General features: G+C 47.6%; 1 protein-coding gene across 3 annotated transcripts in view; it reads right to left on the reverse strand.

Moving 5' to 3' along the window:
• Nucleotides 1–26,123, reverse strand: part of PARP9 (poly(ADP-ribose) polymerase family member 9) — an 828,079-nt gene that overhangs the window by 130,392 nt on the left and 671,564 nt on the right. For all 3 annotated transcript variants that reach the window (XM_085647495.1, XM_085647496.1, XM_085647497.1), the window contains one exon: nt 24,823–24,968. In XM_085647495.1, coding sequence (XP_085503621.1) covers nt 24,823–24,968 — 146 coding nt within the window. The remainder of the gene's footprint in view (nt 1–24,822; nt 24,969–26,123) is intronic.

Genomic DNA, 26,123 nt, shown 5'->3' on the forward strand with positions numbered 1-26,123 from the left:
AGCAGAATCACATAATTGCGCTAGCCATGACTATAACTCAATTCTCCTTGTAGATTCAATAATAACCCAGGTAATGCCACCTCACTGTGCCCCCCACATGCCCGAAGAAGCCTCACGAACTCCGTAGTTGTGATGAAAATGACACTATCTTTATTTCGGCCCTGTTGAAAGTGACGCTACATTGTTACATATGCTGCAAGTCTGTTTCCCCCTGTTCATTTCCACTCGACCCAAGTGAACGTAGAGTTTACAGAACTAAAAAGTGAACAAAGAGTGCACTTCTGGGCTGTGCTTACACAGAAGAATATTAAACAACAGGATGATATATTATGCTACCAGTATTTGTATAGTGACTAGGTACAATTTCTGTGCACTTATGACTAAACATGTCGTCTGCTCAGCTCTGAATACTGTATGAAAGAGATTTGACTAACGTTTTAAAGTGCAATACATCAATTAGTTGAGCCAGTTAAAAACAAGCATTTGCAATGCAGTAGGTCTCACATTTAAGAGAGTTTGAATTATTGGCATTGTAAATGACAATGCCTTTTATTTATGTGTTGTTTGTAAAACAGATAAATAAGAGGCATTGTCATTTACAATGTTAAAAGCTTAAACTATTGCAAACGGGTGACCTATTGCATTGCAAATGCCAGCGTCCGTGCTATAAAAAAAGAAAGCGTTCTGCAGGCAGGACAAAGCTATTTGAGAAAAATAGTGCTTGGAGGCTATAATTAAAGCCTACAGAGTAACAACACACGTAACAGGATGTGTCGCCATAGGCGGTTACAAAATGAGACAAGGAGGTACTAAGGAGGGACTACTGAGCCTATTGACTAATGAACAGCCACAGTTTACAGTGATACAAGCCAATGAAAAATATGGGTGGAGACTGGGCAGAGCTTTAAGTCCCTACCTGAATACAGCATGCCTCGCAGAGCAGCATATGCGCTGGCCAGATAGACTCAACCTAATAAAAAGAACCCTCAACCAAAGCACGCTCAATACAAAGATTCTCAAGATTATGGAAATTGCTGACAGCGAAAGTGAATATGCGTGCCTAACTGCCCACACTACATCCAAAACTCACAGGCTTGCAAAAGGTGTACATTTCCTATTCGTCACGCAATAACCATGTATACATTGTAGTGGGTTTTCATTCATGAAAAATGGATTTCCTCTAAGTTAGTCATAATTAGCATCCAGCAATAACCTAAAGTTCTTTATGATCAAATCTCCTTGGCTTTGTGGTAAAATGTGCGACTATTGACTGTACTGCGTTTATCCCGAAGGCAAATAAAACAAGCATTTGCAATGCAATAGGTCTCGCATTTATGAGAGTTTGAGCTATTGGCATTGTAGATGACAATACCAATAGCTTAAGCTTTTGCAAATGCGAGACCTATTGCATTGCAAATGCAATTTTTGGAAAAGCGCCCCATGCCGTGCTTTCACGTTAATGTCGGTCATACCACTTTCTTTAGAAGAGCCGTGTCTAAAGAAAGGGCCGCTGCCGTCATTAAAGTGAAAGCGCCATATGGGGGCTTTTGCAAAAAAAGCATCTGTTTGTCAAGTTGACAAATGCTTTTTTTTTTTAAAAAGTGTCCCATGCCACGGTTTCACTTTGATAGTGGCCGCGCACCCTTCTTTAGATGCGGCTCGTCTAAAGGAAGGGGCGTGGCCGACATTAAAGTGAAAGCGCCGTATGGGGAGCTTTTACAAAAAAAAATTGCTATGCAATAGGTCTCGCTTTTGCGAGAGTTTAAGCTATAGTCATTTATAATCGCAATAGCTCAAACCAGCATTTACGAAGGACAATGACACAAGCCAATAAAAAATATGGACAGAGAGTGGGTGGGGCTTCAAGTCCATACTCTAATACACCATGCTTCGCAGAGCAGAGCATGCGCTGCCCAGGCTCGACTTAAAACCCAACAAATTACCTTTGCACTTGAGCACTGACAGAGGCAATCAAAATAGGAATAAATAAAACAAGGAAGGCATGGGGAAAGAGGGAGGGAGTACCATACAGTGCGGGGGGAGAGGGTCTTGAAGACTGGAGGAAGAAATAGTACCTCAATTGCATCGGGTACAGCAGACGGGCACTGATTAAGTTGAATTAATGTGTGCTTGGTCCCTGACTTACAGAGACCAACAGAAGTGACATTTGCGGGCTAATTAAGAGACAGCAAAGAAGAGTGAATTGGAATCCAACAAATGGAAAGCAAAGGACGAACTTCAAGCCCTTTACTGAAAATAATAGTGCCTCATAAGTGAGAGCATGCACAAGTGTTATATTCCATATAGGTACCCTATATAGACGCAGGTAACATTACAACCTTTCACCTATATTCTTCCCTACATTACATACATAACGGTTCATAGGGACTGACCTTTTATCTAGATACGACACTACATTCAGAACGCGGTTTTTCCGTAGTTCAAATCTCAGGCTTCTTGGAAGCACAGCAGGACTAACATCTACCGTATAATATCTCTGTATAAAGTTCAGGCCCGACGTTATCCTTTAGGCCGACACAGTAACACAGCAAGGTAGGACCCCTGGGGAGACCTATGGGTATATATACATCATGCCTTGCTTAGAAAGACAGAGGAGACTGAGACTTCCCGGCTAACACACTGACCAGAGACGCTGAGGTTCCTGCATGAAGACGCTCCAGCTCGCAGTGGTCTAACATCCCTTGCGGGGTGTCCAACTCGAGACCAGGATGGGGTCCCCTATTCTCTCATTCTCAGGTAATGGGATTGACTAGATCCTAGAGGGATTCTTGGTATAACACCTACACAGAAGCTAGGTACATTTAGGGACACCTAGTTAGAGAGGCATCGTAGGAGTACACACTTTTTATCATGTGTTTTATATAGTTGTATGTATTCATGCTTATTGCAAGATGGTAGAGCTATACCATCCATTTACTTTATTAGTGTTTCTAATAATATATCTGTGCTACTGTCTAATGGTTGTTGCAGCTCATCTATTCTACACTAGAATAACAACTGTTCAATAAATTCTTATTGAAAACGCCCAGCCAGTTTATTCTGTGTATCTCTCTGAGACAAACTAAGTGAGCACGAGTGACTGAGCGAAAGGTAGTATATTGTTTCCATGATTCTGAGGGATCAGGGTTGTCATGTACTGAGGTTGCCAGAATCTATTCTCTCCTTGGTAAGGGGAGATTATAGTGGCACTGTGAGCTAGCTGATACAGACAGGCTAATGTATCCGGTGGGGGTGCCCAGAATCAGTCTGCCACTAGTCCCACAGTTTATGTTATCCAAACGCGCAGATTATGTGTAGGTCTATAGGAACTACACAACACTAGAGCATGCTGTCGCAGGCTCGACCCTTAAAACAGGGTACACATGGTGTGCCCATCTAGCCCCACACTTGTTCGCAGCACATGTTACAGGGGAATTCTCCATGGCCACCCATGGTTGACTTGTGTGCTTAGGCTAAACAAAAATAACAAATCAACAGAAGTTCACGATGGGGAACACAAAGTAGGGGCACAAGCTATCCAGAGCCATGTAGGGGCCCTTTTCTCTCCTAACATAATCACATTCTGCATACATGAACTGGCCACTGGGAGAAGTACCAACATATTAAAGCATGAAAATCACCATTTGCTCATCAAGACTAACTCCTGCAAATGATGACCTCGCTCTATACCACCAAAAAAGCTCTGAGGCAACTCCGTGCTACATGATGCACTGTATGAATGCTGTAAGTATTTTCCCTTGAGCCCTTGCCCTCAGTAGTCTCGTTGTGGCAATATATCATGTTATTGCCTTACATCAAATATGTAGGCACAGCTGACCGGCTTCACAAATATCTTCTCATTCAACACGCTAGGGCAGATGGTACAGGGCATGGGGGGCTGGAGGGTGCAAGTATTATTAGTGCAGCTGCTCCAGTGTGTTGCACAGGCATGAGGCGTCAACTGCACCTCAGTTATGACACCCGTGCTACTGACGCCAGAACATTGTATTCCACAAAAACTTAAACCCTAAACTTCTGATTTCACACAACTGCTTCTGTACTCACCAGTTCCCAAGTTGGAATAAATCAAAGTTGCTGCCTCATTGTACCACTGCAGAATGCAGTCTAGGGGCTACAATGATCTTGCACCAGACCTAAAGTAAAGAATTTGCCCACACCCAGATTACTGAGACAGATAATCCAACCAAAGAACAGTGGTGGCTGTCAGCAGGGAAAAGTGGTGGACAGCGTGGGGGGACAATAAAAAAATAATTAAAACGAAAACTCACCTGCCGCCTTGCCACTTCGGTGCTTTTCTGCTCCCAAATTCCCCAGTGCCAATCCAGACGTTGCTCTCATGCTGGTAACACTATTACCCACCCAGCATGGGAGTAGCGCTGGGATTGGACGGAGTGGGCTGGCTTTACACTCCCAGAGGGACTGGGAGCCTGTGCCTGCTTCTTCTCCATGCTATAGGCTATCGCCTGGAGATATCGAAGTGAGCATGACGGTTCGGCTGCCCTAAGACAGCCAGCCAAACCGTCATGCTCACTTGCAGTGCACTGTGCCCACCATTCCTCCTCCTGCTGTCAGAGGATGGCCCCGCCCTCATTATTTGGCTTCAGCTTTATCATCATTTTATTTTACATGTTTTCATCTGCTGGCTGAGGCAGTGGGGCAACGCTCCTCCGATACTGAACATTTTAATGCTGGAGGTGATGCGGACGCTAGGTAGCATGAAAAAGAATAAAGTCCCTGGCCCAGATTTACTCCCAGTGGATCTGTTTTTGGAAAATATGTTAACCTGGAGTCAAATACTCAAAAAAGTGTTTAATGTAGTACTTGCTACAGCAAATGTCCCACAATCATGGTGCTCTCCTATTATAGTACAGCTGAATGAGAAAGGTTATCTGTGGCTGCTCTTCAAATTACCAACCAATCTCCTCCTGGATGGGGTAGGAAAGATACTCTGGAAGGTCTTATTAAGTCGTTTGCAGGGTTGGGTGACTAATGCAAGCATTGTTTCCAAGGAGCAGGCTGAGTTCAGGTCAAGGGTAGGAACCATTGATCAGGCTATTTGCCTACATATGGTCTGTCACAAATATAAAGGAGTTAAAAACATCCAGTTATATCTAACCTTTATTGAGCTGAAGTCATCCTTTGACCTCGTAAACCGTAACATTTTATGGCAAGCCTAGGAGGAGCAAGGGGTTGAGCCCCTAATATTGAGGGCATTAATTGCCCTCTATACTAGTAATAAAGCAAAAGCAAGGTATGGCCCTGCCGGCGAATGTAGCAAATCATTCCCAATTAAAAAGGGTGTGAGACAGGGGTGTGTATTAGCTCCTCTGCTATTTAGCTTATTTTAAATTGTTTGCCGGGTTATTTAGTGGAATCTGCACAGGATGTTACCATTATTGATGGCCGTATTGTCTAAATTTTACTTTTTACCGATGACATGGTCTTGTTGACTAGAACTGCACATGCTAGGCATATGTTATTGGGAAGATTAGTGGGTTACTGCAACGAGAAGGATTTGACAATAAACTGCATAAAACAAAGGTGATGCAAAGGAAACCCGCACAAAGATTGAAAAGAAAGCTAATGGTGTATGAGAACATAAGTGTGTTAAGCATTTCCATGTTTTGGACATATGTTATACCCAGTGGCTTCTCTGAAAGGAGCACATATTGAAAGGAAGTACCACCATTTTGCAAGCATCCAGGGTTGCGCTCAAATTTAGGGGAAAAGCAGGCTCCTAGTGCATTAGCACCATAATCGAAGTTTACTAATCGAAAGCTGTAGCCACTGCCCTATATGGGGCTGTGATATCAGGTTATAGTAACTTGCATGTATTGACTGTAGGGAAAAACAACTTTTTAAGAGCATTGTCAAGGCTTGGGCCGGGCACTGCCTCTGGTAACTGAACTTGGTCATACTTTGATCTCAGATTTGGCTGAGATTAAACCAGTATTGTACTGGATTAAACTGGTTAGGAACCCAAATGCCTCCACATATTTAAAGATGGTGGAGGAGGTAGCACACTGTGGTAGGATGCAGGCAAGTAATTGGCTGGCGCAAGTCAGAAAGATGCTATCAGACCTAAAAATGGGTTACCTCTGGGCAGAGAAAAATAAAGTTGGTTTTACTTGGGGTGGGCGGTGAACTCCGCTCTGCCGGTGGAGTATGCAGAGTTTTGCCAACTCCGCTTGGAACGCGGAGTTCGACAAAAACTCTGCAAACGCCGGGAGAGTCGAGTTTAAAGTGTGCGGCTGCTGCTCACCCATGAAAATGACTGTCTGTCGAAATGCTGCCCATTGGGAGTGGCTCTGTCTGGGGTGCCCGCCTTTCACTCCTCCTACAAGCTCCTCCCAAACTCCTCACCTGCCACTGAGCCTGACTCCGGACACAGTCACAGAGACACATCCTGGCGGCCGCTCTCTCCCCGAACCCGGCTTCAGGCCCCCTTACCCTATCGGAACAGCTCTCGCGGGTCACTGGGGCCAACACCCCGTCCAGCAGGTAAGAGTGAGATCCCGCGAAGGAGGAGGGGAATCGGCAGAGAGGTGCACTCCAGGCTCCTGCTGCGGCCTGTTCCGACCTTTGTTTTTGTCAGCCAGGGCCTCAGTTGGGCACTGGCAGATTATCTTTTCTGGGCGCTGCAAATAATAAAACAGTCACTCTTACCCAGGTGATTTGGAACGCGCTGCAGTTCAACTAAGAAGGATGAGGTGCTGATATGGGCCTGTTGAAAATCAGCCTTGTAACTTACAGGTCACGTCTTGGCGCAAATTGGCGTTCTAAATGTTCCATGTTTTGAAGCCGCACCCGCCACCTGGCATTATTACATCTTCTTTTGAAGACAGAGATGAATGCACCTTTTGGCTCAAATAGATCAAACCACACGTTAAGAACACCAATCCACAAATCATTGTGGCGTGGTGATGTGTTCTGTTGGATAATACATAGCGCTTCTTTGCTAAGCTCGCGCTATGTAAACACCGATATACACAAAAAAATGTTTTCGGGCAGTTTTATATAGCGCAAATTCTACCTGAAGGTATTGGAGCGCTTTACATGAGCACTAGTTATTTTACACAAGACACATTCATTTTTCGGTAGGCACAGGGAGGCCAGAATCACAGGATGTTGAGCCTTAAGCTGAGACTCGAACATGGTTCCCCAGCTCCAAAGTCGGCAGCTCTGGCCGTTAGGCCACATCCTCTTAGCCATCCTATTGACATTTGCACTTCTTTAATAGATTTGCATCTTCAGCATACAGCCCACTGTACCAAAGATCATGCAAATAGGTCATTTATTTATGTTACAAATTGAACTGCAAAATAGGGGCTCTGCAGACTACACATTTTGGAAGAATCCATCATGCGGTAAATGATTCCAAGACATACACTTGTTATATGACCTACTCACCAAGGTCATTTGAAATCTCATCGGATAAATTGCACCATAACTTGGAAAATGCCTTGCACTATATGCTTGTTTTATCTGTCTACTTTCAAGGAACAAAGGGCCTGATATGTCAACGGGGTTCATCCATTTTGTATCTATGGGAAATGCGTAGATACATAAAAGCCAAAATATTTGGCATGGATTTAGATTTATTTTTTAAAGTCTCCGCGCATGAGTCAAATGTTGCAGATTGAAAGACGCATGCGTACCAATAGGTGTGTACCAGCTGAAGGCTCCACCTTATTTTACGTCACGTTGCAGTATCGTCGAGAAGGCCTCATCTGGACCACCAGTAATCCTATTGTGAATAAACAGCCAGCAGGGGCGCATATCATTTTACACCTTTGATTTTAAACACCCTTACTTTTGTTTCCAGTGCACATTGCCCGCAGCCCTTTCTTTAAGGGTCTTGCCAGCACCTCACCTGAAGGTTTGCAACTTCAACCACTAGCTCATCAGACGTGTTTTACAACAATTACTGGCGAGCCACTAGCCTTTACCTATCTAGCAAGTTTTTATTTATATTCTAGCTTCTTCCTAATTTGCCTATGTTTATATTCTGCTTCTGAGCATGAAATAAGTATTTTTTTTCTAGGTTTAAACCTTTCTTCGTCCCCCTTTTCCAATCACTGCATAAAATGAAATCAGAAAAGCTTGAGGTGATTCAGACCCAGACCTCAAGCGCTGGTCTACCTACGTGACTGGGTCCTCGCTTATATAAGTATCTAAATTCACTGAAAAAACCATAGGTTTCACACACGTTATAGTTAGGAATTAGCATTTAAAAAACCTTGCAAATTCACTGAAAAAACCATAGGTTTCACACATGTTATAGTTAGCTGGACATTTTGCTCATAAAAAACCAATGAAATTCCCCCGTTATAGTTAGTGCAGGCAACTATAACTCACGCGACCGCAATCCTCTGCTGATGACATATGAGTCTTTATGAAAAAAAAATATTTGTAATATATGTATAGCTAAAATTTAATGGAAGAAGACATGGGCAAATAAGTGTCTAAATACAGTATTAGCATCAGCAGAGGATTGCGGTCGCGTGAGTTATAGTTGCCTGCACTAACTATAACGGGGGAATTTCATTGGTTTTTTATGAGTAAAATGTCCAGCTAACTATAACATGTGTGAAACCTATGGTTTTTTCAGTGAATTTGCAAGGTTTTTTAAATGCTAATTCCTAACTATAACGTGTGTGGAACCTATGGTTTTTTCAGTGAATTTGTACGGTTTTTTAAATGCTAAGTTACTTTACGCCGTTCGTGGCGTGCACGCCCACTTAACGCAGTTCGTTCCGTTCGCGCACCGTGCGCTTCGCGCACCGTGCGCGCACAGTGAGCGCCCACTTTACGCAGTTAGTGCCGTGCACGCACGGTGCCCACGTTACGCTGGATGGGCCATGTACGCACGATGCGCTTCACGCACCGTCCGCACACGGAGGACATATTGTGCGCTTCGTTGTGAAACGTAATCTAGTAAATGTTCCTGTGGTTCGTATGCCATGCACAAAAGGTGCCCTGCGGGCACCGTTTGCACACGGGGGAGGGGGGGGGTAGGGGGGGGGGGAATGGATAATTTTTTTATTTAATTAATTTTTACCGTAAGCGCAATCAGCGTTTTTTCCCCAAAAATTTTTTTAAAATTTTTGGCCTTGGGGGTTGTTTTGTGACACCTTAACCAAGGCTAGGTGGTTAGGAGCAGTCTAGCCTGCCCCTTTACATGTTATCAAACTTTGGTTTTCCTCCCCCCCTCAGAGTACGAGAGAGAAAATGGCGGCCGCCACTTCCTGGTTTCGACCGATTCGAATGTTTACTAAGATCTAACAGCAAATCAGAATCGCGCTCGCGCACGGCACCGTACGCGTACGGTAAGCTTACCGTAAGCGCACGGTAAGCGCACGGTAAGCTGCCACAGATATATATATTGATTTAAATGCTATTTTCTCAGGAACTACTGAACAGATTTACACCAGACCTACAAAAGGCACTTCCTTGACCTGTAGACTACCTCTCTGCCAAATTTCAAGTAACTCTGTTCAGCCGTTCGGGCTGTAGCTGTGTCTAAAGGTCCTATGGAAAAATGCATGGGAAAAACGCGTTTTGGGACCCCCCTTTTTTCTCAACCCCCGCTTGACGAATCCCCCCGAGACTTTCAGGGTAGGAGCGGAGCGTAGCGCCCCATTAGTTTTGAAAATTTCGCGAGGATTCGTCGACCGGCGCCAAAGTTATTCAAAATAGAATTTTGCGGTTCTCCTATGGAAACAGGGTCCTAACTATAACTACCTACTGGCGACCGCCAGTAGGTAATGAATAAATATCCATTGAAACAGTAACGTTTTTTGTGGTACATTTTCAGTTCATAGACGCAAAACACATATAGTTAAAAACTCATAGTAGACAGGTACATTTGAACTGAGTACCATCTTATTAACACATACTCATCTATGTGCACCAAAAACAAATTAGATATTACATTGAGATTAAAGCTGTATTTGATGCAGCGGAAATACCCATTCACGTTGTGAATCATTAAAAAATATGTCTAGACTGGGAATTTTTTTTTTTTAGCATCCCTTGTAGAATATTTGTTAAACATTGGGAATATGTAATACAAATATAATAGTTTATACCCGGTAAGGTGGCTCAGAATGTTAACCACTCCCTACTAACATCTGTCATGAGGCTTGGATTAAATGTAAGAATCCTGACATGGCAATCTGAACATTTAAACCTCCAAGGTTTGTAAATCGAGTAATATTAAATGAGGCAAAAGTAACATTTGTTATGAATAGTGCATAGAGATCGTAAAAAAAATCTGCTAATAGGTGTTATATTAAAATAAACAATGATGATGAATATATTGATACATCATGCGGATAATGCTAGGTGTACACCCGCATTTTGTTAGCAAGTCAAACAAGCATTGGCATAGCCAACAGGTCTCGCCTTTGGGACCTTATAAGTGTTTAGCCATGCAACAGTTGATGTTGTTGCACCAAGGATATTGTGCTGGATAACTAAACACTTATAAGATCCCAAAGGCGAGACCTATTGGCTATGCCAGTGCTTATTCATTGAGCTGCTGATGCCCTTTGAACCTACCCCCATGCCTTGTAACCTTTGTTAATGAGAGGGGACTACATTCCATTACGTCACTTCCTGTTGTGACGTCTCTTCCGGTCACACCACCTAACTTGGAGCGTCCCCCCACTTCTTTTTTTAGGACTTGTGCACTGAGACAGGGGGGTTGCTTGCAGCGCTGCAGTGTGATGGTATAAACATGCGTGCATTCCTGATGTAGCATGATTTATGCGCACAGCCTCACACCGACAGCGCTAAAAATATATTGAGACTGAATGATGAAATGCTGTGTGTGGGTTTTGGGGACATACTAGGTATATTAACACCGTTTCGGAGTATGGCACTACAAGTTCTGCACTGTCCCCAGTACAGCCTTTGTTGTTCCTGTTCCGGGCTTGTAATCACATGTGTGCGCGTGACCGGAATCAAAGGTAGCTTTAGGCAGAGGCACCTCGTGTGGTCTCACAGTGAGAATCTTTCAGAGCAGGTGTACACCAGCCTGCTTTCAATCACACAGACCAATAGCGCGCACTGCGTATGGCACAGACCAACCCTCACATCGATAAACAGCACACCCTATGTATGACATTCCTCCCACAGACTCGAAAGGCGGGGCCGGGATCGGCCCCGCCGCAAATATGGCGGGGCACCGACCCCATCCTCCCCCGCCCTCGCATGTCCACACGGGGGCGCGGACCACCGCGTCATCATGACGCGGTGGGCGCGCCTTGTCCGCGATTGGCTGGTGACGGCGACCCATGGCCCCGAAGCGATTAAGGCGCTTCCGGGTCATGGGGCTGGGGGGTCATACCAGTTAGAACTGGTCTGCCCCCAAGTAGTAGTTTAAAAGGCTGGGGAGCGTGGGACTCGATCTCTTGGTCCCGCGCTCTCCCAGCATCTGGTCGCAGCCCTCAGGAGGCTGCTTAACTGCTTTGTTTTTTTTTTTTGTTTTCTGCAGGTTCGTGACGAGGACGAGGACTTTATCTGCCTGCAGCGCCGGTGTTTTTTCGTCGCGGTTCCGGGTCTGGAGGTCGCGTCGTCGCGTCTTTTCCCGGTTTAAGAGGTTGGAGCGGATCGTCCGGGGCAGCGCGAGTACGAGAACCGGCAGAGCTGCCTGCATAGCGATCGGCGGCGTGTGGTTCAGCGGAGGCTCGTGAGGTTTGGTGCAGGGCGCGCGCAAGCGCACGCGCCGATAAGGTAGTCATCAAGGGGGGGGGCCCAGGGGGCTGATCTGGGGGACCGGAGCTCGTAATTTTGATGGGATTGGGCACCAACGGTACTATTTGTTAGGAGCAATTGTCATTGTGGCCTGATATTTAAAGGCTGGGGCTCTTACTCAAGGTTAGAGGTTCAAATTCTTCATTGAGTCTGTTCAGGTGGATCTTTTATTAATTACTGCTCTTGTGAGGCAACGCATTGGGAATTTTCGTGGGCCTCATCATAGCATCTCGGGGCATACAAGTGAATACATTGGTATCTAATCTGAATTGGGGTATATTTGGCGAAACAGGGTGTAGTATTTCGCTATAGTTGTACGGCTGGCCCGCATTTTCCCGCAATTGCAGTGTACCGGACTTCATGTGTGAGTTTTAAGGGGGGCAGGTACAGTGTCTTCAATATTGTGATTGTTATATTGCGCTAAGGCTGTGTCGCTTGTTTTTTCCCCAGGTAAAGAGCAAGTTGAATTGAGTTGGGGCAGGGGTATTGAAGGATAGGCTTGTGGGGCATAGCATAGCATGTCAGGGAAGCGGGGAACCAAGCGTTCGTGCATGGAGCATATGCTAGAGGCAATGATGCGTAGGATGGCGACTATGGATAGGAGGTGGGGCAAGGTGGAGCAAATGGGCCATAGCCTGGCTGAGCTCAGGCAGAAGGTGGAGGAGCAGGGTGGGCCGCCTGGGAGGCCGAAGCGGACAATAGTACCCCCAAAACCAAGGGGGGAATTGGAGGCTCTCCCTAAGAGGGTTAGACATAAGAAGGGTAAGATCCAGGATCCCAGAATAGTGGCACCTCTAGAGACACCGGGTGGGGGTGGCCCGTCCGGTCTCCCAGCAGCGCCAGAAACTCCTGATTTAGTGCCTAACATCCCAGGGTTACCAGTGCCAGTACCTGCACCAGTTCCGGTGGCCCCTGTGATTGAAGCGGTGGTGCCATGTGTCATCCCAGTTGTGTCCCCAGCAGGCCCCAATGCTCCTGTCTTGAACCCTGTGGCCCCGGTACCATCACCAGCCGGGGGTGGGCAGGTCCCGTCGGAATTAGCCACTCAAATAGCGGCAGTTCTTCCATGGTTAGGTAAGGGGGGGGTGTTGCCCTTGGCGGCGGGCACCGATCCTTTGGCAGAGGCACAAAGATTGGTGGCAAAGATCATGGCAGCCCCGGGCGGAGAACAGAGCTTGGGCGCGGAGAAGGCCCAGCAAGTACAGCCAGGGCATCAGCAAAGCGACAGTGGAAAAGACAAGACGGCAGAGCCAGCGGGTAAGGAGCTGGCTTTACCTTTGTTGGGCGCCGGAGTGTTACCTTCCAGGAAGGAATATTTGGCGCGCCATGTTGCAAAAGATGTGAAAGAATTGATTTGGGCTGGGGCGTATGTAAACATGTTTTCCTTGTTGATGGAGAACAGGGAAATGGATTATGCAAAGCAACAAAAAGATTTGATGCTTCCCAGTGAGTGGCGGGCGGAAATGTCTAGATTCAGGGTGGAGGAGACATGGACAAACTGGATAAGGGCATTTTCAGTGTATATGGCCATAGTGGCTGAACGTACACCTAATATGCAAGCTGAAATGGCTTGTTACCAAAGCAGGGTGGCAATGGCGCATGATAAATACGGGGGTGTGGGGTGGAAGGACTATGATATGAACTTCAGGAAGGCAAAAGAGTTTGACCCTTCACTCACATGGGATAGGGTGGATTCTATTTCTTGGTTTGATCAGTTTGGCCCAGGGCAGTCGGGCAGTACAGGTCAGAATTGGGGCAAGGCACACACTTCGCCGCCACAACAGCCCTTTCGGTCAGGGCACTCCGGTGCGGCGGCGCCGGCCACTGAGAAAGGGGGAAAGCGAAAGGGAGTGTGTTGGGACTTTAATAGGAAGTCCTGTACTAGAGCCCAAGGCACCTGTAAATTCAGGCACGCATGTGCCATATGTAATCACCCCTCTCACCCAGAGTCAAAGTGCCTTAAGAAAGGGAACACCTTTTCAGGGCCAAGAGGGGGTAAAAAACAGGACTGAGGAGGAAATGGAAAAGGTAACGCATTCACCCATTGATGTCCTTGCGATGAATCCCTGGCTAAATAGGTATCCAGATCATGCTACAGCCAGGATGCTTCAGGAAGGGTTCTTGTATGGTTTCAGGATACCGGTGGGGGATTACAAAGGGACATCTGGGTGCAGGAATCAATTGTCTGTCAGATCAAACACAAGGGTTGTAGTGCAAAAGATTAAGAAGGAATTGGGCTTAGGCAGAATAGTGGGTCCATTTGATGTTCCCCCGGTGCCTAATTTTGTTTGTTCCCCCCTAGGGGTGGTACCAAAAAAGGAAGAGGGGGAGTTTAGGTTGATTCATAATCTGTCATCACCCAGAGGCAAGTCCTTGAATGATGCCATCAATGAAGAACTTTGCAATGTAAAATATGCGTCCTTTGACCAGGCAGTTGAGATGTTGAGGGTTTTGGGTCCGGGAGCCTGGCTGGCGAAATCTGATATTGAATCTGCATTCCGACTATTGCCAGTGCATCCTTTGGATCATCATTTGCTGGGTTTTTCATTTCAGGGGCAGTTTTACATGGATAGGTGCATGCCTAGGGGTTGTTCAGTTTCCTGTGCTTACTTTGAAAAATTTAGTTCATTTTTGGAGTGGGTTTTCAGACAAATGACAGGACATCGTTTTGTGATGCATTACCTAGATGATTTTCTCTTTTTGGGACCGGCAGGCTCTCAGGTATGTTTGGTGGCATTGGAGGAGTTCTGTGGACTCATGCGTAAATTCGGGGTCCCACTGGCTTCAGGGAAGACAGTAGGGCCAACAACCACAATTGAGTTCCTAGGCATTGAAATTGATTCAGTACAGGGCTGTTTTAGGTTACCTGAACAAAAGATAATGAAATTCCGTGCTGCATTGCAGCAGTGTGTGTTAAAGGACAAGGTGACACTACATCAGTTGCAGCAAGTTGTAGGCCAGTTGAATTTTGCACTAAGGGTGATACCTATGGCTCGACCATTCTCTCGCTCCATTTCGCAAGCTATGGCAGGCTTACACGAGAAACACCATCACACGCGACTGTCATCTGAGGTTCGCCAGGATATGCGGATTTGGATTGCATTCCTGGAGGATTTCAATGGCAGAGTAGTATGGCCCGGTCCACCCACTTCTTCGCCTGCCTTAGGTTTATGGACTGACGCGGCGGGTAGTGTGGGATTTGGTGCCATACTTGGGAACCAGTGGGTGGCCTAGCCGTGGCCGGATTGGTGGTTTGAGTGTGGATTAACAGCTAACATAGGTTTTTTGGAATTGTTTCCCATTTGGGTTGCTTTGACGGTATGGCCCCAGGACCTGCAGAATCAGTCTGTAATCTTTTGGTCTGATAACATGACAGTGGTAGAATCCATCAATCAACAGGCGGCGAGGTGTAAAATGATTCTTCGCCTGTTGAAAGAGATAGTGCTGTTATGTATGAAATTAAATGTACAGTTTAGGGCAAAGCATGTCCCGGGAGTGCGCAATAATGCAGCTAACGCACTCTCTCGCTTCAAGATGCAGGTTTTCAGGGACCATCTACCATCTGCGGAGGCAACATCAGCACACTTTCCCGAAGTTCTTTGGCAGATTGGTGCCCCCAACTACAGAACCTCGTGGCGGCTAGCCTAGCCCCTGGGACCAGGAAAGCTTATGAAGGGGCGTTTTGGTCTTACTGTACTTTTTTGGGGCCAGAATGGGAGGAGAGATGGCATACGTCAGGCGCATTTCTCTTGTTTTTAGACAGCCTACATAAGGGGGGGGCGCACAGCGGCTGCAGCCAGGCGACATGTAGCAGCAGTTTCCTTCTTTGCGCAGATTAGAGACGCGAATGATCCCACAAATAGTTTCATTGTGAAAAAGGCATTGAAGGGGTGGCGACGAATCCAAGGTGGGATTCCTGACACCAGGCAGCCAATAGGGTTGGAGCGGCTGAGTGCGCTGCTGACGGCGCTGGGTGCTGTCTGCAGTTCAGTGGGGGAGACTCTATTATTCAGAGCTGCCTTCGCATTAGCTTTTTATGGGGCATTCAGAGTGGGTGAATTGGTGGCACGCAACAAGCAAGATAGTCAGGGCGGGCTCTTAATGGAGTACGTAAAGGTACAAGGTGACATTTTGCTTTTGACAATCAAAAAGTCTAAAACCGATCAGGAAGCTCGGGGAGAAGGGGTGGTACTGCATAGGGCGCGAAACAACCCGTGTTGCCCGGTAATGCATCTGGAAAATTACCTCGGTCTGAGGAACAGCGCGTTGGGCGGAGCATTGCTATTACATGCGGACGGTACACCACTTACCAGGTACCAGTTCAAAACAGTCTTGGATATGGCAATCGGCAAGGCAGGCATGAATCCAAGACTTTTCGGAACCCATTCTTTCAGGATAGGGGCTGCCACTGAGGCAACGGCTAGGGGGTTGCACTCCAGTAAAGTACAGCGGATTGGACGATGGGTTTCCAATAGTTATAAGCGTTATGTGCGGCTGCACATGTTGTGAGGAGGCATTATAATTATGTACTGATGCTTCCCTGTCTGTCATTTTCTTCACAGTTTCTCAAGCCTGTCACGCAGGGGGGGAACTGCCATCATCCCAGCAACAACATTCTCCGCAACGATCATCAAAGCTACAGGTCACAGGGTCACGTAATGTGTGGATTGTGGGGCATTCATATGTACTGCGTATGAAATCTGTTTTTCTTGCAGGTGATTATAGGAAACGGGCAGAACAGATGGGCTTCGCAGTATCTTTTCATGGAAAGGGGGGCCTTTGCCTTAGTCAATTTAGGGGCTTTATGATTGATCTTCTGAAGAGACACAGTCCTCCTCCCGCTATCGTTATTTTACACCTGGGGGGCAATGACTTGGTCACGTTGGGCAGGAGGGTCTTGTTTGAGAAGTTGATCTCTGAGATTGGTTGGTTAGCAAAGGTGTGCCAGGGTTGCTACATAGTTTGGTCACACATGGTACCCAGATTTAAATGGAGAGGGGGGGACTCTGTGAGAGCTTTGAACCACTCGTTAAAGAGGGTCAATAATAAAATAGGGAAACTGTTCAGATCTTCCAAATTACAGTGCATTGCACATGGGTGTGTTAGGGGGGAACCGTGCTTCTTAAAAGACGGGGTCCATTTGACTAGGTTGGGTAATGACTTAATGTTAGAGAATTTCATGGCTTGGCTAGAGGGTCTGAGGGGAGGGGCATGACCTTTCTGAGGGATAGGTTGGGGGGGGCCAGATAGTTGGGCAACTATGCTGGCCTGTGGCGGTAAAGTCATGACTAGTGAGCAGTAAATTTAAGGTCCTTAGGGGGCGGCATCATTCTCGAATGGGGTTGCCCAGGGGGAGGGACAAGGGGTCTCTCCTAGAACTCCAGGGGCGGTACATCCGGTTGGCTGGATGGGTGCGGGGAAGGGGGGGAGTCACGCTTTCTCTTAGGCTGGTTGGCCACCCAGCACTGGCATGGATGTCATTAAATGGCGCACAGTGCAAGACCCCCCCAAAATGGGCGTGGAGTTCAGGGAACGTATGGGGGTAACCGGGGGGGGGGGGGGGGGAAATACCCTCTCGGTAAGCGGGCCCCCTGCGCATGCGCAACCCTAGGCGGGGGCGTGGTAAGTGATAAGGATCTGACACCAGTTAATGACCTTGCTGTAGGCCGAAATAGGATACGCAGAAAGTAATTAATGTATGATTATGATCTTTATGTTAGATTCGGATAGGAAAACTATGTATTAGTGATATGTTAAGGTTAGCCATCTGAAATCTGTGCATATTAATTGTAATCAAATGTTGTGTAATGTTTCTGCGTATAACTTCGTGTAAATAATGTTTGTTTCTTAAAATTTTGATTTGTTTTCATGTTTTAATAAATACGGCCGGGGGTTGTTCGACCCTCGCCTCCAAAAGTCATTACCTCTCATGTCCCTCATTACAAATGGGTTTATGCCCGGGGGGGGGGGAGGGAGGGGGAAATTCGGTAGTCCCTGACCATATCGAAAGGCGGGGCCGGGATCGGCCACGCCGCAAATATGGCGGGGCACCGACCCCCTCCCCCCCCGCATGTCCACACAGGGGCGCGGACCACCGCGTCATCATGACGCGGTGGGCGCGCCTTGTCCGCGATTGGCTGGTGACGGCGACCCATGGCCCGGAAGCGATTAAGGCGCTTCCGGGTCATGGGGCTGGGGGGGTCATACCAGTTAGAACTGGTCTGCCTTCAAGTAGTAGTTTAAAAGGCTGGGGAGCGTGGGACCCGATCTCTTGGTCCCGCGCTCTCCCAGCATCTGGTCGCAGCCCTCAGGAGGCTGCTTAACTGCTTTGTTTTCCCACCCTCCATCCCCTGTTGCAAGGTATTTAATGGGTGTTTTGTAATTGACGGTGTGATTCCTTCCTTAGGCGTTTTCTCCCGTTTGTAGGTCTTCAATCGTCGTATTTATTGCTATTCCTTGGTCAGGCGGTAAGGTCATGACTAGTGAGCAGTAAATTTAAGGTCCTTAGGGGGCGGCATCATTCTCGAATGGGGTCGCCCAGGGGGAGGGACAAGGGGTCTCTCCTAGAACTCCAGGGGCGGTACATCCGGTTGGCTGGATGGGTGCGGGGAAGGGAAGGGGGGGAGTCACGCTTTCTCTTAGGCTGGTTGGCCACCCCGCACTGGCATGGACGTCATTAAAGGGCGCACAGTGCAAGACCCCCCAAAATGGGCGTGGAGTTCAGGGATCGTATGGGGGTAACCGGGGGAGGGGGGGAAGTACCCTCTCGGTAAGCGGGCCCCCTGCGCATGCGCAACCCTAGGCGGGGGCGTGGTAAGTGATAAGGATCTGACACCAGTTAATGACCTTGCTGTAGGCCCAAATAGGATACGCAGAAAGTAATTAATGTATGATTATGATCTTTATGTTAGATTCGGATAGGAAAACTATGTATTAGTGATATGTTAAGGTTAGCCATCTGAAATCTGTGCATATTAATTGTAATCAAATGTTGTGTAATGTTTCTGCGTATAACTTCGTGTAAATAATGTTTATTTCTTAAAATTTTGATTTGTTTTCATGTTTTAATAAATACGGCCGGGGGTTGTTCGACCCCCGCCTCCAAAAGTCATTACCTCTCATGTCCCTCATTACAAATGGGTTTATGCCCAGGGGGGGGAGGGGGAAATTCGGTAGTCCCTGACCATATAACCCTCACACCAACTGATAGTGTGTCCTGTGTCTGCCTGTAAGAGAGATCTCAGGAAAGAAGGAGGGAAGCAGTAGAGAGGGGCACTCCAGGCTTCTGCCTGTTTCGGCCTTTCTTTCTGCCAGATGGGGCCTCAGTTGGGGATTGGGTGCAGCAGGCAGGGGGGCTGACGAGGAGCCGAGATAGGGGAGGTGAAGGTAGGTTGCCGTTTGTGAAAGAGGGTGAAAGTCCAAATGTTCTTTCTAGAACATTCAAAATTCTCATGAGCCCTAGGCCCTTGCCCGCTCCTTTGCCACTTCATCCACACCTGATGCACTTCCTCATCTTTGGGACCAGATACCGAGTCCGATACTGATGTCTGATGTTAGTGTGTGGTTCATGTGGAACGCTGTCACGTGCCGGCTTCGTGGGACGGTGCAGTGAGGCAATGGCTTGAGCATGGTGCTGCTTACAATGCTATTTACTTATTTACTTGGACTGTGCACGGCATCAATAACTAGGTGTATGCACACTGCCGGCACAGTGTGTGGTGAACAGGTTCAGGAGAGGCAGCGGTCAGCGTCCTTCTGTTCATTGGCAATATTAATTACATCGAACCACATTTGATGCAGTTCACCGTGGACAGCAACCTTGCCTCCCGCACTGGTCCCACGACCGTCCCAGCTGATGATGACCAGACAAACTCTGGACGAAGGGGTGGCCATGCCGAGCATTACTCCACCCTCTTGCGGAACTCCGCGGATTTTTTCAGAAACTCTGCGAGTTCCGCCCAGGCCTAGGTGTTACCTCTGGGCAGAGACACATAAAGTTTGTTCCGACACATTGGAAATGGTAAAAGAACATCATCAACTGCTAGTGTCAGCCTGCTTTGATCTAAAAATGGAACCAGCATCTTCAAGATGGAATCCCTTCACTGCCTCTTCTATCAACTGCAGAACTACCCCAATCCGATCTCTCATGTCGAACATGCTTCCGCTCTACGTACTGTGGAGGTATCGCAGCCGCAGATGTCCAATGTATCATGCGGCCTCACATTTGCAGGCGCTGATAAATGGTGGTACAGCCAAAGAGACGACCCGGCATATGCAGCTGAACGCTGGGTGATGGGAGATCTATCCCTTCATGAGTATCTATACAGTAGATCAGATGCGAGTTCTCTTCCCCTGGCAGCGAGGGTGCTGATTCTGGTGTGGAGGCTGTCCCTTCGCAGGATGGGGTGGTGGAGTTGTCTTACGCGGGGGACCCGCTGTGGCGGAAAATACTTAATCCCCAAGTGGCAGGTCTTCGGGGCTTCCAGGGTTGGGACCACATTGTCATTTCTTCTTTGGGAGATGTGATGCATGCCTTATCCTTAAATCGTTCCAGGAACTCTAATCTGAATTCTCACTGCCCCGCAGCCAATTTTATGAGTACCTACAATTCCGTCATGCCAAAATAGCACCACCACATTGGGTGCACTTCGGGTGGGGTGGCAGAGGGATCTGGGGAATATTGACAACGATGGTTGGGCGGAGGCTTGTAGTCCCTGCGAGGAGCTGCAATATCTGCTCGCCTGCGACTGAATCAATTTAAATATTTACATTGTGCTTATTTTACCTGACATTAGCTGTGGAGAATGGGACTTATTACTTTCCCTGTCTGTCTGCGGTGTGGTGATGGAGATGGTACCTTTTGCATACAGTGTGGGCCTGTGGAGGGCTTACTCGGTTCTAGAGGGGGGTTGTGTCATCCCTGGCCGAGGTTCTGGCTTGGGATATTCCCATGTCCCCGAAATTACTTTTATTACATAGCACTGAGGAGCTAGGTAGCAACAGATACAAATGTCACTTGATATTTCTTGGTCTTACCCTTGCTAAGAGAGACATCGCCAGACATAGAAGGGCTGAGACACCGCCCTTGTTGGGTGTCTGGAAGAAGGGTATGGACCTAGAAGTATCTGTATTTCAGGCGAGGCAATGCCTCCCCACAAAGAGTTGGTTGTTCACCTGGAACTTTTTAGTGTGGTCGCTCCCCACAAAGAGTTGGTTGTTCACCCGGAACTCTTGCGTGTGGTCAAGGTAGAACGCCAACGCTCTTTTCGGGTCCAGACGATGAAGTCGCTCCTCTTCTTTACAGAGATGTGGCAGAGCATAAAAAGTAGGTGATGGACTGGCCTACATGACAGGGAGTGAACACTTTCGGTAGAAAGGAAGCTCTCCTACTATGCACCAGTTTGTCTGGTCAGATGTGAAGACCACGAGTTGCAATGTTGCAAATCTTTCAAAAATCTAAAAAATGGCATTGCGCATTCTCGTCGGTTGCAAACAGATCTAACCAAGGCACCACCCCACCCGCCCCACTGCTGGAAGAGACATTGCACCAACTCTGTATGGAGACGCCATTTGTGATCTGCTAGGCATCTTCGGTTCAGTTTGTCCACACTGGCGTTCAGAGAGCCAGCCAGGTGTTGAACCACCAGGGATATGCCCTGATGTTCCAACCATGTCCAGAGACGTAGGGCTTCTTGACAAGGGGTCCATGGCCCCACACCGCTGCTGCCCCTTGTCAAGAAGCCATGAAAAACTGTACTAGCCTTACTTGATGGAGGGTAGAAAGGCTTTTAATGCCAGCCGGATTGCCTGGAGCTCCAACAGGTTGGTGTGGTCTGGATTCCGCCGGAGCCCAGAGGCGTCTGATCTCCACTTCTCCCAGATGGGTGCCCCATTTCTGGAGTGATACATCTGCCACTACTGTAAGATCTGGTTGGGGAAGGGAGAGGGATCTGTCGCTGACCCAGTCGCGGTTCATTAACCACCATTGCAGATCTTTTGTAGATCCCTCCAAGATCTCAACCATGTCAGAGTAATTACCCTGATGCTGCTCCCACTGGGACTGCAGGTCCTACTGTAGAGCCCACATATGTCAGCGGGCATGTGCACAAGCAGAATACAGGAGGCCATGAGGCCCAGCAGCCTCAGAGTCAGTCTCACCGAAATCCAGGACAGGGGCTGAAACATCCAGTCATCGAGATAGGGGCAGACTGGTACCCCTGATCTCCGCATATGAGCTGCAACCACCACCATCACCTTGGTGAACACCCAAGGGGCGCTGGTAAGGCCAAAAGAGAGCACAGTGAGCTGTGGGCACTCAGTATGAGAATGTGGAAATATGAGTCCTGAAAGTCCAATGCTATCATCCAGTCTCCTGCATCCAGGGCAGACAGGACGTGAGCAAGTATTAGCATTTTGAACTTCTCCTACTTGAGGAAGAAATTGAGAGGGCACGGGTCTAGGATAGGATGAAGGCCTCAGTCCTTCTTGGGCACCAGAAAGTAGAGGGAATAGAAACCATAACCTATTTCTGGCATTGACACTCTCTCTATGGATCCCTTGGCCAAGAGAGCCGTCACTTCCTGGCGGAGAAGGGATAGGTGGTCCTCCATCATTTTGTCATAAGCAGGTGCCATGAAGAGAGGGGTAGTTCAGAAGGGAAGAGAGTAGCCCCTTCAAATGATCTGCAAAACTCACTGGTCTGATGTTAGAGACCGCCATTGGGGCATGTGATGGCAGATCCTCCCTCCCCACTGGGTGCCCATGAAGGTAAGAGGGCAGACTATAAGTGTTTGGAGGGTGCGGGTGGACTGGTCCGACCTATGGCTTCCTGACCCACAGTGTCTGTGGATACTGCATGCTCAGCCATGCAGAGACTGGGAAGCTTGCACGCCACAGTGGCTGGGAGGGTACAGATGCGTCTGGAAGCCCCTCAGTGGCCACGAAAGGCGAACTGGGGATGACCAGGGACCATGAAACGGAACAAGTACCTGGCCATAGCCCTGCTGCCCATAAAGTACTCCAGTGATGAATCTGCCTTGTCTCTGAAGAGATGGGAGCCATGAAAGGGCATGTCCATAATCGATGTCTGGACATCCTCAGAAAAGCCAGTCATCCTCAATCAGGCGTGGTGCAGTAAGGCCACTGTCTATGAAACGTAAACTAAGCTGTGTCTCTCCCGTAGGCAAAAGTCTGGGAGAGTACGGCTCAGGCTTCCTCCAGGACCGTAGGGGCAGCACCTGCCCAGCTGTATCCCATAGAGAGCGGGAATAGCAGGCCAAAAGGCCTGCGGTGTTCATGGATTGCAGTGCCAGGCTGGTGCAAGAAAACATTTTCTTGCCTAAGTTGTCCAGCCTCTTGGATTCCTGATCCGGTAGTGTGGTTGGGAATGCAGGGATTTACGAGTGAAGAGGAGGCTTGTACCACCAAGCTCTCTGGGGTAGGGTGTTGCGCAAGGAAGTTGGTGTCCCCTGGGAAGAGGCATGGCGGCAGGCAATTGTCCTGTTCACAGGAGCTCCTGTGTTGGGCTTGGACCAAGTATCAAGTAACGTCATTAAATGGGAGAAGCGGTTCTGAGGTGGACAATACCAGTTGAAGCACTTTTGACAAGCACATTCGTCTTGATTGCTACCAAGGGTAAGTAAAGTTCCAGGACTTCTGCCGCCTTCCCATCCAACATTTCAAATGATGCTCCCTCCTCTGTAGACACTGTAGTGAGAGAATGCATGCCAGTATCTGGAGAGGTGTCCAGTCCACTGGCATCCACCAAATCCTCACACTAAACCATGTTTGCATCATAAGGCTGGTATTCTTCAGGGTACAGTGACCCCTCTCACTCCTGCCCGAGTCCTAACCAATAAGGATAGGGCTCAGGCTCCGGCCTGTCTCCGGTCGGTGCCCGGAGTCGGCGCCAGGCGACACCCTCTGGCTTCCTGTGGGAGCTGGGGATCAGAACGGGGACGGCGGCGCTAGGAGCATCGGCATCGGGATTGACGCTGTTGATGGTTAAACTAGTACAACTGGTGCCGGTCCGGATCCATCTGTGGATCCAAGGAGCCCGACTGGTGCCAAGGCCGAAGCCACCGGCATGGATCCAGTAGGGGCCTCTTCTGAACCCGTGGGTCCCCAAGACGTGCTAGAGGGAGAGGGGCCGCCCAAATATGAGGTGCACAACCTCATAAAACTCTCTTAATTGGGTGGAGGTCGCTCTGGTTCCCAGAAACTCGGGAAGGCGTGGAGACAGCTCAGGCACTGGAGCCAGGTCTTGGATGTCAATGCTCCCTCTTTTCATTGTCCAAAGTATGAGGCAAAGCTGAAGATCTCTTCAACTTCTTCTTCTGCTTGTGGTGGGACTTACCCAAATGGCCGACGACTTGAGTGCAAAGAGGATCTCGGACTCAGTGACCGCTTCCAGGATCTTACTCTCGACTGGGATCTGGATCCTCACGGTGTCAGACATCGAGCCACTAGGAGCTTGAGGGATGACTCCCTTTCATTCCTTCTGGTTCAGGGCAGGGCAATCGGAGCAGGCCTTAGGATCATGTTTGCGCTCAAGGCACCAAAGGCATACAAGATGCGGGTCTGTTATCGACATCGAGCAGTGACAGGCACAACTGGTCTTGAAGCCAGCCTTCCGAGAGGACATCCCTGCCATAACAGGAGGAAAAACTCAAGAAGACTCAACAAAAAGTTGTACAAATGTAGTTGAAAATTGACTAACGGGAAGCTCTTCTCCGGATCAGCGCTGACTGGCGCGGAAAGAAAAGAACTCACATCAGCAAGCTGGGGTGGCGCCTATATAGGCATCACGCATGTCACTTCCAGCGAGGACGACGCCACATGGTGCAGAACGATGCACCTACCGGCTCGCAGGGGTACTGCTTGTTAAACATTTCCGGATCCAGTCTGACGGATGGAGATAATTCTAAGGTACGGAATCTGCAGCTAGAAGTCTCTATCAGATACATTATTTCGGTGCTCTAGAAAAACCTATAAGGAGAGAGATATAGAGACATATGAAGAAGCCATTGAATACACTCTTACCTTAACAAGGAGAAGACCTGCCTTTCTGAATTCATTTTCTTTGTCTTTATATTGTTGATGATCAGATTCGATGGCCTTTTTAATGACAATAGCTTTAGGAAGTGTGATGCTTTCTCTCTTTTCACCATATTCCTTATTTGGGTGATCTACATGGAAGGAAAACTACAATAAAGGCTTGTTTCAACTCTGTAAAGCTGTCACCAACAAATTAAAAGCAATGAATGTTAAAGATCTAAATTTCACCTGGTTCTTCTTAGTCCAATACATGTTTGTAGCAGTGACACTCATCCACAACCACATAACTCTTCCATCAAACAATTAGCTTCGATATATTCTAATGGTTGCTTAAACTGCTAAAGGATCCAGTCGCTTATTGAGCTTCATAAAAAGTGAGTGCACTCCTCCTAGCCTTATTGTTATATTTTCATAAAAATTTATCTTTCGTCTTACATGTGCAAGATCATTTTAAGGACATGCAAACATTTTTTGAATACCACTTATGGCCCGCAAAGCTGATTCAAAGCCCTGAAGGGAAACAGGAGAGTGAGAAGAACGGAACAGGAGCTAGGGCAGAAGGTGCTATCATGTTATGCTACCTTTGTTGTTTATTACAAGCCCTTTTTCAACCGAATTGTCTTTTCTCCATTTTTATGAATCTCAGCAACAAACAGCAATGTTGTATTTTTAACCATATTCAGCACCAAACTCAGTCTATAATACATGAAAAGGAAGAGAAGTGCAATAACAAATTTCTATCCCAACATATATAGGTAAATCTGTCACCATGCTCTTATTTGATTTAACCTTGGACATCAGCATTGCCATGTCTACCCGGTTGTTAACATGTAAAAAGAACAAACAAAAATCTGACTATATGTATCACAAGACTACTTGCATATTCAGACGACCACCGTACATTTCTATGTACCATCAGCCCCTCTTAAGCTGCATACATGTTCTGAATTGAAGTGCAAGGGACATTTGTTTGTCACCCTCATCCTCTTGGTGGCAGTTATTGCTATAATCACAATTTGAGCCATGCTGTTGTTTTATAGTGAATCCCCCTAAAACAGACCAGTGGGCCTGCAGCCTTCTTTTCATCAGCTAGTCACTTCTGACTATTTTTTTCCCCACAATGATGGCACGGTTAATTCATACCGGTGGGTCACTGTCAGCATTGGTAGGACTGGTGCCTACGAGCCCATAACCATCTGAAATGTTTCTTTCGCTTTTCCAAAAGTGGTTATTGCAGGTTCAGAGATAGACTGGTGCTTGGCGTTTCACTTCATTTTAGAGAGATC

The sequence above is a fragment of the Triturus cristatus genome, chromosome 3_2, assembly GCF_964204655.1.
Source record: "Triturus cristatus chromosome 3_2, aTriCri1.1, whole genome shotgun sequence".
In the NCBI taxonomy this organism is placed as follows: Eukaryota; Metazoa; Chordata; class Amphibia; order Caudata; family Salamandridae; genus Triturus; species Triturus cristatus.